General features: G+C 42.5%; 1 protein-coding gene across 5 annotated transcripts in view; it reads right to left on the reverse strand.

Annotated features, from left to right (window-relative positions):
* The window catches only part of PRDM2 (PR/SET domain 2), a 109228-nt gene that overhangs the window by 84664 nt on the left and 11422 nt on the right, over positions 1-13142 (reverse strand). For 4 of the 5 annotated variants that reach the window (XM_031464107.2, XM_031464103.2, XM_031464101.2 and 1 more), the window contains exon 2: positions 10081-10154. The exons of the other annotated variant lie outside the window; for it this stretch is intronic. In XM_031464107.2, the coding sequence (XP_031319967.1) occupies positions 10081-10089 (9 nt within the window). In that variant the 5' untranslated portion in view covers positions 10090-10154. The remainder of the gene's footprint in view (positions 1-10080; positions 10155-13142) is intronic. 5 annotated transcript variants of the gene reach the window in all.

Here is a 13142-nt window from a genome sequence, read left to right on the forward strand (position 1 = left end):
GTGTTTGATGTACCACCCCTGCCAGACTGCAGTGAAGACAGTGTCCATCTTACTCGATGTTGCATTCACAGTGCTCGGCAGCAGACATGAAATGTTTGTTGCCACTTAAATACTTGAATAAATATATGATTCTTGTAAGCTAACTTAAACCTATTTTAGAAAAAAAGAGGGCTAGAAACAAATAAAATAGCAGGGTCACCTATTAGAAAGCATTTCCTCTTTGTGGGCCTGGATTTCCTCAATCTGAAGTAGGTATTTCTGGGTCAATATAAGAATCCTTTCATTAAAATATCTCTGAGTCCCTTCTATGGGCCAGGCAATGTTTTAAGCATCACTTTTGCCTTAACAATGTGTCATTCCAGTGAGGAAGACAGACAAAATCAAACAAAGGCATACAGTGCTTGGTAGTTACTGATGCTCTGAGGGAAAATCAAGTCCAAGAAGGGGACACAGTGACGGGAGAAGGAGGAGGGTGCTATTTTAGACAGAGTGCTTAAGGAAGACCTCTCTAGAAACAGGAAGGGAATCGTGTGATGATATGTGGGGAAACTATGCCAGGAAAGGACCTTGATGAGTTAGGAGTAAGTTTGGTGTGTTCAGAGAACAGACAGGCAGAGACCACTGTGTCCAGAGCAGAGCAGGGGGCAGAAAAGTAGCAGGAGCTGGGTTGGGGAGGGAGGGATGGAGGGAGGCAGGGTTAGGTAGACACAGAATGAAAGGGGAAGACAGGAACCAACCGGAGGCCAGGCTGCACGGGGCCTGGGCTGCTCCTCTTTCCAGGAGGTAAGATAAGCTTGGAGGAGGTTAGGAGGACTTTCCTGTGATGCAACAGAAAACATAAGAACGCTTTAATTCCCTGCTTGGCGAAGTACAGTCTCCAAACCTATCAATCAACTGACCTGGAAATTTAATGCAGTAAGTTTAAGTTAATAAGTTAGTTATTAACTGTTAATTGGTCTCGTTAATTCCCACCTCAAATTTAAAGAGAGTCAATTTCCCTCTCTCCCCCAGTCACTGGCCAAAGCATCCCACCTGCACTCAGTCCATCGCTCAGTCACTCACAAACACTTCCTGCGTGCCGGTGTGCTCTGGGCTGGCGCTGGGCTGGTGGTGAAGACACATGGTTAACAAAGCTGATGCAGGCCCCCTCCTCAACAGGCTCACCGGCTAAAGGAACGGCTGACTCTGCTTCCTGACACAAGAAGCCTTAGTGGTATTTTGAGTTTCTGGTTTCGACCTGGCTGCAGAGCCTCTTAAAGGTCCTTCTGTGCTTTCCTCTGACACTCTTCCTTTGGCCCAGGATGACCTTCCATGCTGGATGGCAGGAGCTTCGGGAACAGGACACTCAACTCTTCCTCTGGGCTGTGCTCTATGCTGATGAGCACTTCCACACCATAATCGTAGCTAACACTGATGGAGAGTTCAGGAAAGTCAGACACTATTTCAAGCTCTCTTTGTATCACCTTAATCTGGAGGCTGTGACGTGTGACGGTGTCATCATTCCACGGGCTAATGCAGTGTGTGATTGTTGAATCTTATGTTTTAAATTTTCTGACTTATGAATAAGGCCTACAGTCTAACTAACATCGCTGTACCAAGCTGATCCCTGGTGCTAATACCACGCTAGAGTTAAGTAAGACATTACCTACCACTGGGGGAAGCCGAATGTGGACTCTCGCATCTGTGCCACCCCTGCCCCCCGCCCCAGCTCCTTGAGTACAGCTGGAGAGGCTGCTCTCCCTACAGGCATGAGGGTTGGTTGCCTTGTTGTAAGGGTTTCACTGCCAATCACTAGAGGAGAACAAGGAAAATATACTATTAATATTAAAGGCAACAACTTACTGACGCCTGTTTGGGCTCCTGCGCGGATGGACAAGAAGAGCAAAGAGAGTTCCTACCCTCTGCTTTTAGGCCCAGATGGTGGGGCTGGGACCGTATCAAGGCCTGAGGATCGTCTAAGGGAGCCAGTCTGGTTCGCACTCTAGGCCGCTGCCCCACCCAGCAGAAGCCTGTCCCCACGGCCCTCCAGCACGGTCCCCCTCAGCCTGCTTCCTGCACTCTCCGCTCTCCCTGCACCTGCTCTCCAAAGCACTTCCAAGTTGGCCTGGTTAACGGCCTCTCCACTAGAGGCAAGGTGAGGTCTCAGACACCCGGGACAGTTCCATTTCACTGGCCACCGCACCCAGAGCCTGGCACAGGACGCCTACCTCGGAGCAGTGGTCACTGGGAACAAACAAGCAGACAAGCATCTGGCAGTCCAGTGCCAAGAGGTCCGGGCGCACAGAGCTGGCTGTAAGAGGATACGGACTCACCTGGTCCTGGAGTCCAGGGGGAGTGGATGAGACCAGAGAGCAGAGAACAAGAGGAGAGTGCGGCCAGGCCAGAGGGAGCCAGGGAGGTCGCGGAGGCGGCCACCACCAGCACCTGCCAAACCTGGACGGCCAAGGCACAGAGACCAGATGGCCTCTGGAGAGCAGGGGGACACCACTCCAGGGTCCGGGGCAGGGGAGTGACAAGATGTGATGAAGTTTTTGGCTTCCAGGCTATTCCACATTCAACTTCTCCAAACACTCTGCCTCCTGTAAAGCATCTGGTTCAAAACTCTTTAAGAACGTTCTGCACAAAATCTTGTAGCTCCTCTACTGGTTTTAGAAACTTTCAGGGTTCAAGGGAAGCAAAGAAAACGAGGTGAGAGCTTTCTCACCCTGACACACCCGTTCCCCTTGGCCGGAAGATGCAGGCACAGGGTGCGCGTGGTGCGGGGGTGAGCGGGAAAAGGAACCTGCTGCCGCCTCCCTGTGAGTCTGCTAGTGGTGAGACTACACTGCGGCTTCTTCAACTACCTTCATCCAACCCAGGGAACTGGAGCTGCATACGGCCTCTCAAGTCAGGTATTTTGCTTGGTCTACCCACAGCTTTATTTAAAAAAAAAAAATGCTATTGGAAGAAAAATCCCCATTTTACTTTTAAAAGCTCCCCCACCCCGGCCCTACAGGCACTACCCTCTGGCTCCTCCTGCCCTCACTGGCCGGGGACCTTACTCCTCTGGGTCTCTCACAGTCCAGGTTTCCAGCCTTCAAGGACCCCAGCCACGGGTCCTTCTGACCCTCAATACCCTCTACATCCCTCCAAGTCCAGTTCACATCCCAGTGACTTTAACGTCCTCCATGAAGACATTCCAAACAACACACGACAGTCCACTTTTCTGATTTCCTGGACAGTCAGTTTCACACTGTACACACAGAGAGCTCAAGGCACATGGAGAATGGCTCCACGAGGAGAGAAAGGCCGTTGCTCCATCACTTAGGAGGTTTGGTCCAAACAAGGGATGTCTGGGTCTGCACTCAAGCAGCGACAGTGATTAGAAGGTATTTTACAGGGCAGAATCCAGACTTGGTTACCGGCTGAAAACTATAACAGCAGCACTTACAGTGCTTCCTATATGCCAGGTGCTAGCCTCACTGCCTTAGGTTTCCTGCTCACTTACTCTTGCCCGCAAGCGCAGTGGGCGGGCACACTGCTACCCCTACTGAACAGGTAAGGAAGCAAATCCCGAGAAGGGGAGTGACGTGCCGTGACGTGCCGAAGACCACATGGCTGGAGGTGCAAAGACAGTCACCAGACAGCAAAGGTGAGGCAGAGCTAAACCACCCTATAACCTACTTCTCTACCAAAGCATTAATACCAGAACAACAAAAAAGGTAAGCCTTCTTGTAAAATAACTATTACTCAATAAAAAAATGTAGAAAAAAAAAAAGGTAAGCCTCCTTGCCACAGTTCCTTCCCACAGTTATGTAAGGAAAGGCTATTCAAGTCGCTAATTTCTTTTTTCAAATTTCAGAAATAATCTAATATTTTCATTCAGAAAGACAATGTCCCAGTTTTATAAAAACTGCTAATCTACTTAGTAGAATACATGATTCAAAATGAGATTTAAGTGCCTTCATTATTCGATGCGTTAGTTTTTTAAACTGTACATTCAATAATTGAGGTCTAAGTTATAATAACAAATTGGAATCACCTAACTTGGAAGTCTTTTTTAAAAAAAGTCTTTAATATAAAATTTGTGTTTATAATTACCTATAAAGAATACAATTCTATATTAATCATACTACAACAGCAAAAGTGATTTTGATTTTTCTACACCATATATTTTTAGGATTAGAAAAAAAGCAGGGACAACACCTAAAATGAAAGACAGTAGCCGTCCCACAGCTTCACCAAATCTTTAGAAATATGATTACGAACAGATTTATTTAGATAGTCAGATGGTCTCTGATAAAATATTTCCTGTAAAAGGAATAAAGCACTAATATGCACAACAAATGGAGGATCTCAAAAACATTCTTCTGACCAAAAGGAGACAAACACAAAAGAGCACATACTATACATGGAATCCTAGAATGGGAAAACCCAAACCACAAGAACAGAAAGCGGCTTGGTGGTTGCCTGCGGTGGGAGTGGGTGGGGGAGGGGGAGGACTAACTACAGAGCAGCAAGAAGGAACTTTTTGGGCCGATGGAAGTGCCCTGCACCTCGACAGTAGTGGTAGGTACATGAGTACAGCTATCTGCCAAAACTCAGCACTTCAAATGAGTATATTTACTACAAATAACTCAAAGTTGATTTTTCAAGTAAAATAAGTAAATGAATCCTACACTCTCCTCTTTATATCTTGTTAAAATGAAACTTTCGTGTCCCAAAGGGAAAAAAGAACAAAAATACCAATGCCATAGGAGAAAAACAATTTTTTTAAATCAAGATATTTCTTCAACCCAAGCTAAGCATTCTTCTGCTCAAAAACCTCCAAAGGTGTCCCACCTCCGCAAGCAAAGTCTACTCTAGTCCCTACAGTGACCACAGGTCTGACTCGACACCTCTCTGACCTGGTCTGCTCTGCTCCAGGCACGGTGGCCTCGGAGCCAGGCTGCTCCCCCTCCTCCTCCCACTCCGCTCTCCTCACACTCTCAGATGAACAGTCACTAGGGTTAGGAAGGTGACTTCCAACACAGCAGAGCACTGGCACCGGCTGCTGTTGCACAGGCTGCCAGTGCCATCTCACAGAGGCAACGCGCACTCAGGACTTTATTTTTAAGAATATAAGAATAAGCAAGCTTTACTGGTATTTCATTTAAGTTTGTATCAGTAACTCCTTTTATACACTTCACCCAGAGACTGACCATAAATTACTTTATCTGTTTTAGCCTATTTAATTGAAGTACCTCATTTCTTAAGTATCGACTTGATCAACCCAACACTGGAGAGCAGTAACAGTGGGTGACAGGAGAGATCAGAGTCAACACCCCTTAATATTAAGCACATCAGAGTATAGTCACACTATGCCACACAGAACTGCTACAACAGACTACTAATAACGCTAGTAACTGTTGTCACCAGCAAAAGACACCCAAGAATCAAAGAGTATTAAGACACTCAAATTCCATGTACAACTCCTCTTTGTTTAGACTTTCAAACAATTTCCTAGTCACCATTCTGGGGGCAAGCAGTGGGGCAAAACGGAGAGTATGACTACAATAACAATAAGACGGGGACACAGGACAAGAAAACGTTATACACTGTCTTTGGAAAAGGATAGCAATCAAACAGATCTGAGACACATTAAAAAAGTCCCCTCCTTCAAAACCTGGCAGGTCCATTAAGTCGCCCAACTGAAGAAACAGTCCTCAGATACGGTGTTAATCTCGATGGTGAACAAACGTATGACTACACCTTGCCTCCTAACAAACACAGCCTGTGCAGCACCGTGGGGGTGCTACTCTACAAATGGAAACCAGAGTATGTCTCTATCCGGTGGCTTTCCACTGCACTCGTATAAAAAGAGAAGCTTCTCCTCATGGTCCTTAAGGCCCTAGAAACCTGGCCCCCGCCTCTCACACCAACTCCATCTTGTCCCGGAGTCCCCGATGCTTGCCAGGCTCCAGCCTCTGGCCTGCTCTCTGTTCCTTGGACCTGCAGCTCATTCTCACCTCGGAGCCTCAGCACTCACTGCTCACTCTGCCTAGAATTCTCTTTCCCTGGATCTTCATATATCTGGTTCTTGGTTATTGCTTGAGTCTCTGTTCTATTATTATCACTGCTTCAGAACAGCCTTCTCTGGCCCTGGAATCCAGAGCACGTCCCCGCACCTTCACCCCCCATCTTCAGCACATTACCTTAGTTCGCTGTCTTCACAGCACTTTTCACTGTCTGGAATTACCTGCTTTTTCACTGTCTCCCTCTATGAGTAAGTAAGTTGCAAAGCAGAGCCCTTGCGTGTTTGGCTCACTGCAGGCAGAATCCACAACACGCAGGGATGCAGTCTATGCAGGATGAACGAGGGAATGAGAGAACACTCAGAACAGCTAAAACAATGCACCTCTGAATGGCTGATCACCATTCTCAGGTTGGTTTTGCAGGATCAGTAATTAAAAGCGTCTTCTGTTATTTTATTACATAAAACTCTAAAGCTAGTTTGAAAGGCTAACTTGCAGAATTTCTTTGCTACATGTTACTGGCAAATCAGAGACGACTGATCGGTATGCAGACACTGCAATCATAACACTACTGTATTGACAGAAAGTTTCATAGTTTCATATATTAATAGCAATTTGAGCTCTACAGAGATTCTTTAAAAAAAAACTAAGTGTGACTCAAAAAATTAGTAATCAAGACAGCTGTATTAAATCATTAGGGCTTAAAATTACATACTATCCTATGTCAATTATATCTCAGTAAAGCAGGAAAAAAGCAGGCTGTACCCAAATATGACAGTTCTCCTCTCCTCCCAAGCACTGGATGGGTTTGCACTGCTCTCCTCACCTGAGTTTTAAGTTAGATGCAGCCACAGGACTAACTTTGGCCAATTAAATATACATAGAATTAATGTGTATTGAGACAAAGTCTCCACCATCCTTGGTTCTTAAACAACTACCAGAGCAGATCCGTACTGAATGTGCAGCAGGAACAAGAAATAATGGCTGCTCTGTAACACCCTGAGCTTTTGGAGTGCCTTTTTGTGTGTGCAGCAAAACACAGCTTATCCTGACTGATACAGCAAGGTGAACAAGAGCCTGGCTTTGGAATCTGACGGCCTGAGTGTGAATCAGAGCGCAATCACTTACGGCGTAAGTGATCGTGGGCCTCTGGACCTTCATGTCTTCAGCCATGAAGAGCCAACTCTTCACAGAAGGGTTGCAAAGACTGAATTAATGAGAACATGTATATAATACACATTGCAGTGCCCGGCACGTTGATTAAGAACTGCCTAGGCAGCAAGCAAACCTCAGCATATCTACTTAAACTCCTATGAGGATATCTGCCTTACGGAACTCCGTTCACCTTGGATGCTCTGTAAAGCAAAGCATTCTAAATTTTTATCCAATGAGACAGCCAAGCTCTGGATTCTCTTAGATAAATCTAGGAAAAGGTAAGAAAAATAGTGGAACATCTCAAAAGTTAATTGAGGTGAGTGTGGAATAATAATGAAGCAAGTAAAGGATGTATCTGCGGTTTGAAAACGGAGAGAAAAGAAAATGCAGAGTGAGGGGAGGAGGTACAGTGGCTGCGAACACTGGCTTTCACATTGGGAAGATAAGAGACAGTAAGGGGCAAGTGTTGAGAAGAGACTGGAAGAGAAAGGAGGACAAAGAGCACGTGGGTCTGGAGCTTCGTGGAGCCCAGAGCTGAGCACAGAGGGAGAGTCTGGCGAGCTACACCAGGAAGGACTTGGAACACACTGGTAAGACTGAGCAGCTGAAAACGCTGCTTCAGTAGTCAGTGCTTAAAATGCCAGGAGGCTTGGGACTCTGCTGTTGTTTCTGAAGGACTCACTTGTAAACAATACACTATTACTCACTCCTAGGATCCTTCAGTCCCTAAAACTCAACTGTTGGGTATGTATGAATGAATGACTCTGTGCTATTTTCTTAGACTACACTAATTACAAACAACAGATCTGACAGCTGAAATTCATCAAAACAATGCTGGCAGTCCCTCGAGAGAAAAATATAACCCTAAACTCATCATCAAGATTTTTAATTAAAAATCAGTCTGATTCCAGTTAAAGCTTTTCTAATATCTGAATTTTTGAATAGTTGTTTTGAAGCTTTTCAAGCACTTACTATACAATTTCACTGGCTGGAAATAAAAATAAATACAAGACAGAAAAACATAAAATGTCCCGAAACAACTCTTGGTTCTAAAAAATCACTGAGACAATTGTTGAAAAACACTCACTGATGGTATGTCATGACATAATAATCCGGTCTCAGTATCATGGGACTAATACTTCTCAAATAATAAAACTGTAACTGAAGAGGCTGAAAATTCTACTTATAAAGAGTGGACAATTTTTATAATCCAAATAAAAGTTTCATTACTACCAGAACACTTAAATTACACCCAAATCAGAAATGTGCTAATCATTAGACACGTAAGAGGACACTTTTCCATCGATACTCGGCATTTGGCATCAAAGGCAGTCCTCTGCAGACCTGATATTAAAACTTGTCAAAACGAATTGTAAAAGAGCCAAAAAATAAACAGTTATTGCTACAACTCTTTTGAATGGCACGTGGACTTTCTTTAAACACAAGTTCTTTTGATATATATGGAATATTAAAGTGACAGTATGATGTGTCAAATAGATCTAAATACATTTGAAATAAAATATTACTAGCTTAATACGATTAGCCACCTGAAATAAATGACTGTTGAAGAATGATGCAACCTAAGCAAAGTCAATATTTAGATTTCACTTTGGAAGCATTCCCCATTATTCTAATCCAGAATCAAGACTCCTCCAACAGTTCCAAGGCAACAGAAAAGCAAGTTCCATGGGGTGACCAGCATTAAGAATCAAGCTTAAAATGGGAGAATAAATGAAATCTACAACATCTATGCAAACAACTTTGATGGACAATGACTGTGAAAATCCACTGTTCTCTTTTCCCTCCCACATCTTAGCATTTCAAAAATAATTTGCCTTCAAAAGCATGTCAGTAAATCTGCAAGTTTTAAAATAATAGAAACCATGTGCCCCATATGTTTGCCAGATTCATTTTTTATGATGTATGGTCCTCGGCCTTAAAATAAACGTATTTTTGATAAAGAAAGTAATGAAAAGAAATCAAAAGAATCCATTCCAAAAATTTCACATCTCTCAATGCAACACAGGAATGAGTTTATTAAACTTGGTCACCTAATGAAATGGGACTTGTGATTTCCAGTTAGAGGCACCTGTAAATGATAAAAAGATGTCCAAAGCTTCAGTTGATGAGGGTACAAAATGTTTTCAAGTGTGACAGTTTTATACAAAGCAATAAAAATTACAGACTTCACATTTTTAAGTTTTGTCCTTCATATTTTTAAAAAATGTTTTTATAAAGATTTCAAAAGAGGTTTTTGATATCTCTCTATATATCCATAAATGTGAGTGAAATGATATTAAGACCAAAAAATAAGAATCCTACTTCAGAATATATTAAATCTACATAACTGGTTCTACACCCTTAAGGCCACAGAAATATTCATAGCAGAATTGTCTAATCTCCAGGTAACCCCACACCCTCCTGTAAGAAGAAACACATCTTACATTTCAGTATCTGCCCTCTTGTTTTTATTTTAAGAACGAGTTTTTCAAGGACAGAATGCTTAAAGTTTCCCATTTGATCATTTTCAGTCTCCAAAAATAAGTTCCGATTTTTCCCTTTGCAACCAACGAGTTATTACAAAATAAAAAGAACTAAAAATGAAGGCTTAACAAGCTTCAAAACAAACAAACAAACAAAAGTAACACTAGAGTGCAACAAGGGAAGGTAAAAAAAAAGGAAGTCTGAACTAAGGTCCCTAAGAATGAGTCCTCTATTCAGGGTTCCACAGAAATGCCAATTCATGCCAAAACAGTGCGCACTCCATTCCACGAACAAACGGACACTATGAAAGTGATGAACTAATGAATGGTATTAAGAAACAGGAAGGAAAATCTGGGACGAATGAATGTGTGTGTTACTATCTTAAAAATCAAGAACTGGACTAACATCTAGGTATTGTATTTGTATAAATTCTTATTTTTAAACTCACCTGATTCATTTTCAATTCCTGTTGTGTTCTGAAAAGATACACACAACAAAGAAACTTCTTTGATTACATGAGCCCTAAAAAGAAAAACAGACAATTGTGATATGTACCTGCCTACAAATTTACAGTGATTTAAAACCACATAAAGAACGGTAGAGTTTGCTCAAAGGGCTATTCATAAAGCAACTCCGTGCCAGATCAACTTCAGTCTATGCTGAGAACTTACTTTGCAGATTTATTATCTACAATAAAATAGACTTCTTACTATTCTTTACTGGGGCTTCACTGTACTCTGCAATTGAAAGCAGACTCATCAGGATGACATCAAATTTTTGCTTTGGAATTGAATCATGCCTACAAAGAAATAACTTAGCTTTGTTAATAGTCAGAAACACAAAGCAGTGCTGAGTAACTTACACAATGTAAATGTTCTTTTATGTATATCAATACTGTGCTGAATACAAACACAATCAGACCCCTTTACATTATTTTATTTTTTCAAGTTCTTGAATTAGAAAGGCAGATTTACTAACATTTTGCATTTACTAACATCCATGGAGAGTTCTTTGAGGAACAGAACAAAAACTTTGCAGTAAAATTCAAGTATCTTAATAAAATCTGTTTGGAAAGAACTACAATTATTCCTTTACAATTTTTCCTCAGTATATTCATAGTATCGTAATGAGAAGATAAAATCATTTCCTGTAAATGCAAACAACATATTTGTTTCTAAACAACAATCTATATGAAGATGGTCTTTTCTGCAACGTCTTAGGAGTCATTTGACATCATTCATAATACAAGAAAATCATGAGAGTAGCACTTCCACTGTAATATTCCTAGCGTTTTCAGCATGTATACATTCACACACCATTAAGCATAATTCTATTTCTTCATGAACTTTTATTTATGTTTCCTTCCTAGACCCACAAGACTCTGCTCACATTGTAACTTCATGTTCTAACGGCTAATAAACCAAGGAACGTATAAGAACATTCTCCATCCCAGAATATACTGCCTGCCCACTATCATAAAGAACAGCGCTTTGACATTTCACTCCATTTCATTAATGAGGCTTGTGTTGAGTTTTTTCCCTTGAGCTCTTTAACCACACTCACCTGATCACCTTTAATAAACAAAGGCACCATGTTTTAGTGAGGTTCTGGTCACCTGAACTTGTTTCGACTCATAACTAGCACAGGGAATGTATTCAATACCGTGCAACTTGCTAGAGAGCTCGGTGCTAGCCACGCCAATGTAATACATATAATACTCAGTGAATACGATTTCAGAAACTGGTGGTTAACCCATGAAGTCCAATCCTTTAAATTTTAATACTGAGCATCTTTCTCACATGTATTTAACATGTCCTTCCTTAGTATACATCCTTTATTGAATGTAATCAATCATTTTCTATGACACTTGAAATGTTTATAAGGTTAAAAATGTGTATTTAGGTGTCCATCAGTGGTGAGGTTAGTGGACCCTAAGGTGTGCACGCCGGACCTCCTCCACCACACATGCCTCCACCAGGAGGACCCTGTGTGACACCTCAGGCCCCCGGGAGTGAAGGAAATGGCTGGGGTTTCACTGCCCTCTCACTAAGCTTTTAGAGGTGGATGTACTAATGCTGGCCACAAGGAGTTCTCTTTGAGTAACAGAACAAAAAACCTGCAGTAAAATGCAAATGTTTTAATGAGAAAGATCTTTGGAAAGATGCTTTACCATTTCTTTTGGTTTGCCTTTTCCTTCTCATAAGAATCATTGGTATCACTTATGAAGCTCTTCTAAGACTAGCAGGCACTGAGCTTCCTTCACATAAATCGGCTCGGCGAATTTTCACAAAGTTAGTTTTTCAACTAACAGCACAGATTCAAGGAGGTTAAAATAACTCATCCAGGGAATCATGATTTTGATTTCTGCTACTGCTTTTTTTTTAAACTGAAGTACAGTCAGTTACCATGTGTCAATTTCTGGCGTACAGCACAATCACCAACTTTTTATTCTTGCCTCCCCTCGAGCACCTACTCTAAGCCAAGCACTTTTTCTGAGCAGTGAGCAGACCGATCCCTGCCCTCTAAGGGAGGAGACCATGATAAACAAGTCCGTAAAATGGGTAAGTATGTCAGATAATGAAAGCGCTTTAGAGAAAAACAGAGGAGAGGGAGAGGGGGATTACAATCTGCCTCTATGCCAAACGCCTGTGAATACGACAGCACGGTCAGAGGAGGCCTTCCTGAGAAAGGGACATCTGCTAAAAGCTGGAAGGAGAAGAGCTGAGAGTCAGGAAAGTCTGGGGGGTGGGGGCAGCACTGTAAGGCAGCAAGACCTGTGCGCAGCAGATGAGGGAAAGTGCAGGCAGATGTCAGAAAGGCACAGGGTGTGGGGTGGGGCCCGGGAACAGGGGAGGCAGATTTAGGCACAGGCTTTGCAAAGTAAGCACTGTTCACCCCAGTGGCTCTAGCTTTTCCATCCAGAGATGGAAAGCCACTTGGGAGGTTCAAGGTGGCAGAAGTGACCTCGTGTGCCTTAGACTGAAAAGGAGACTGTAAGGGAGAAAGGTGGGGCTGAGCAGACTCTTCGGAGGCTAACATCCCCCTGGAGGCAAGAGATGATGATGGCTTGGCCCAGGTAGTAGAAGAGATGAGAGAAGACACCGGATTCTGGATCGATTTTTAAAACAGAGCCCTCAGGTTTGCTACCAGATTCGATGCTATGTATGAAAAAAATAAAGAGAGGAAGTCATGGATGACACCAGGGTTTTTATCCTAAGGACATGAAGCACGGAGCTGCCATTTTCTGAGATGCTGCCTCGTTCTTTCCATCTGCTCTTCACTTGTTTTTCCCTCTTTAACACATTTCCCTTCCTTTTCCTCCCTTTTTTAGGTGTTAGCTCACAGGAACAAATCACACAACTACAGATGCATAAAATATCAAAGTACTTAAAACATTTTATTCTTTCATTTATCTCAAGGAATCTCAACTTCTTCTTAATAAAAAACTTACAAATACAATTCAGATTGTTACAAGACTAATAATCTGTGACTTTCTACACTGTCTGTTCC

This window comes from Camelus dromedarius, chromosome 14 (assembly GCF_036321535.1).
Source record: "Camelus dromedarius isolate mCamDro1 chromosome 14, mCamDro1.pat, whole genome shotgun sequence".
In the NCBI taxonomy this organism is placed as follows: Eukaryota; Metazoa; Chordata; class Mammalia; order Artiodactyla; family Camelidae; genus Camelus; species Camelus dromedarius.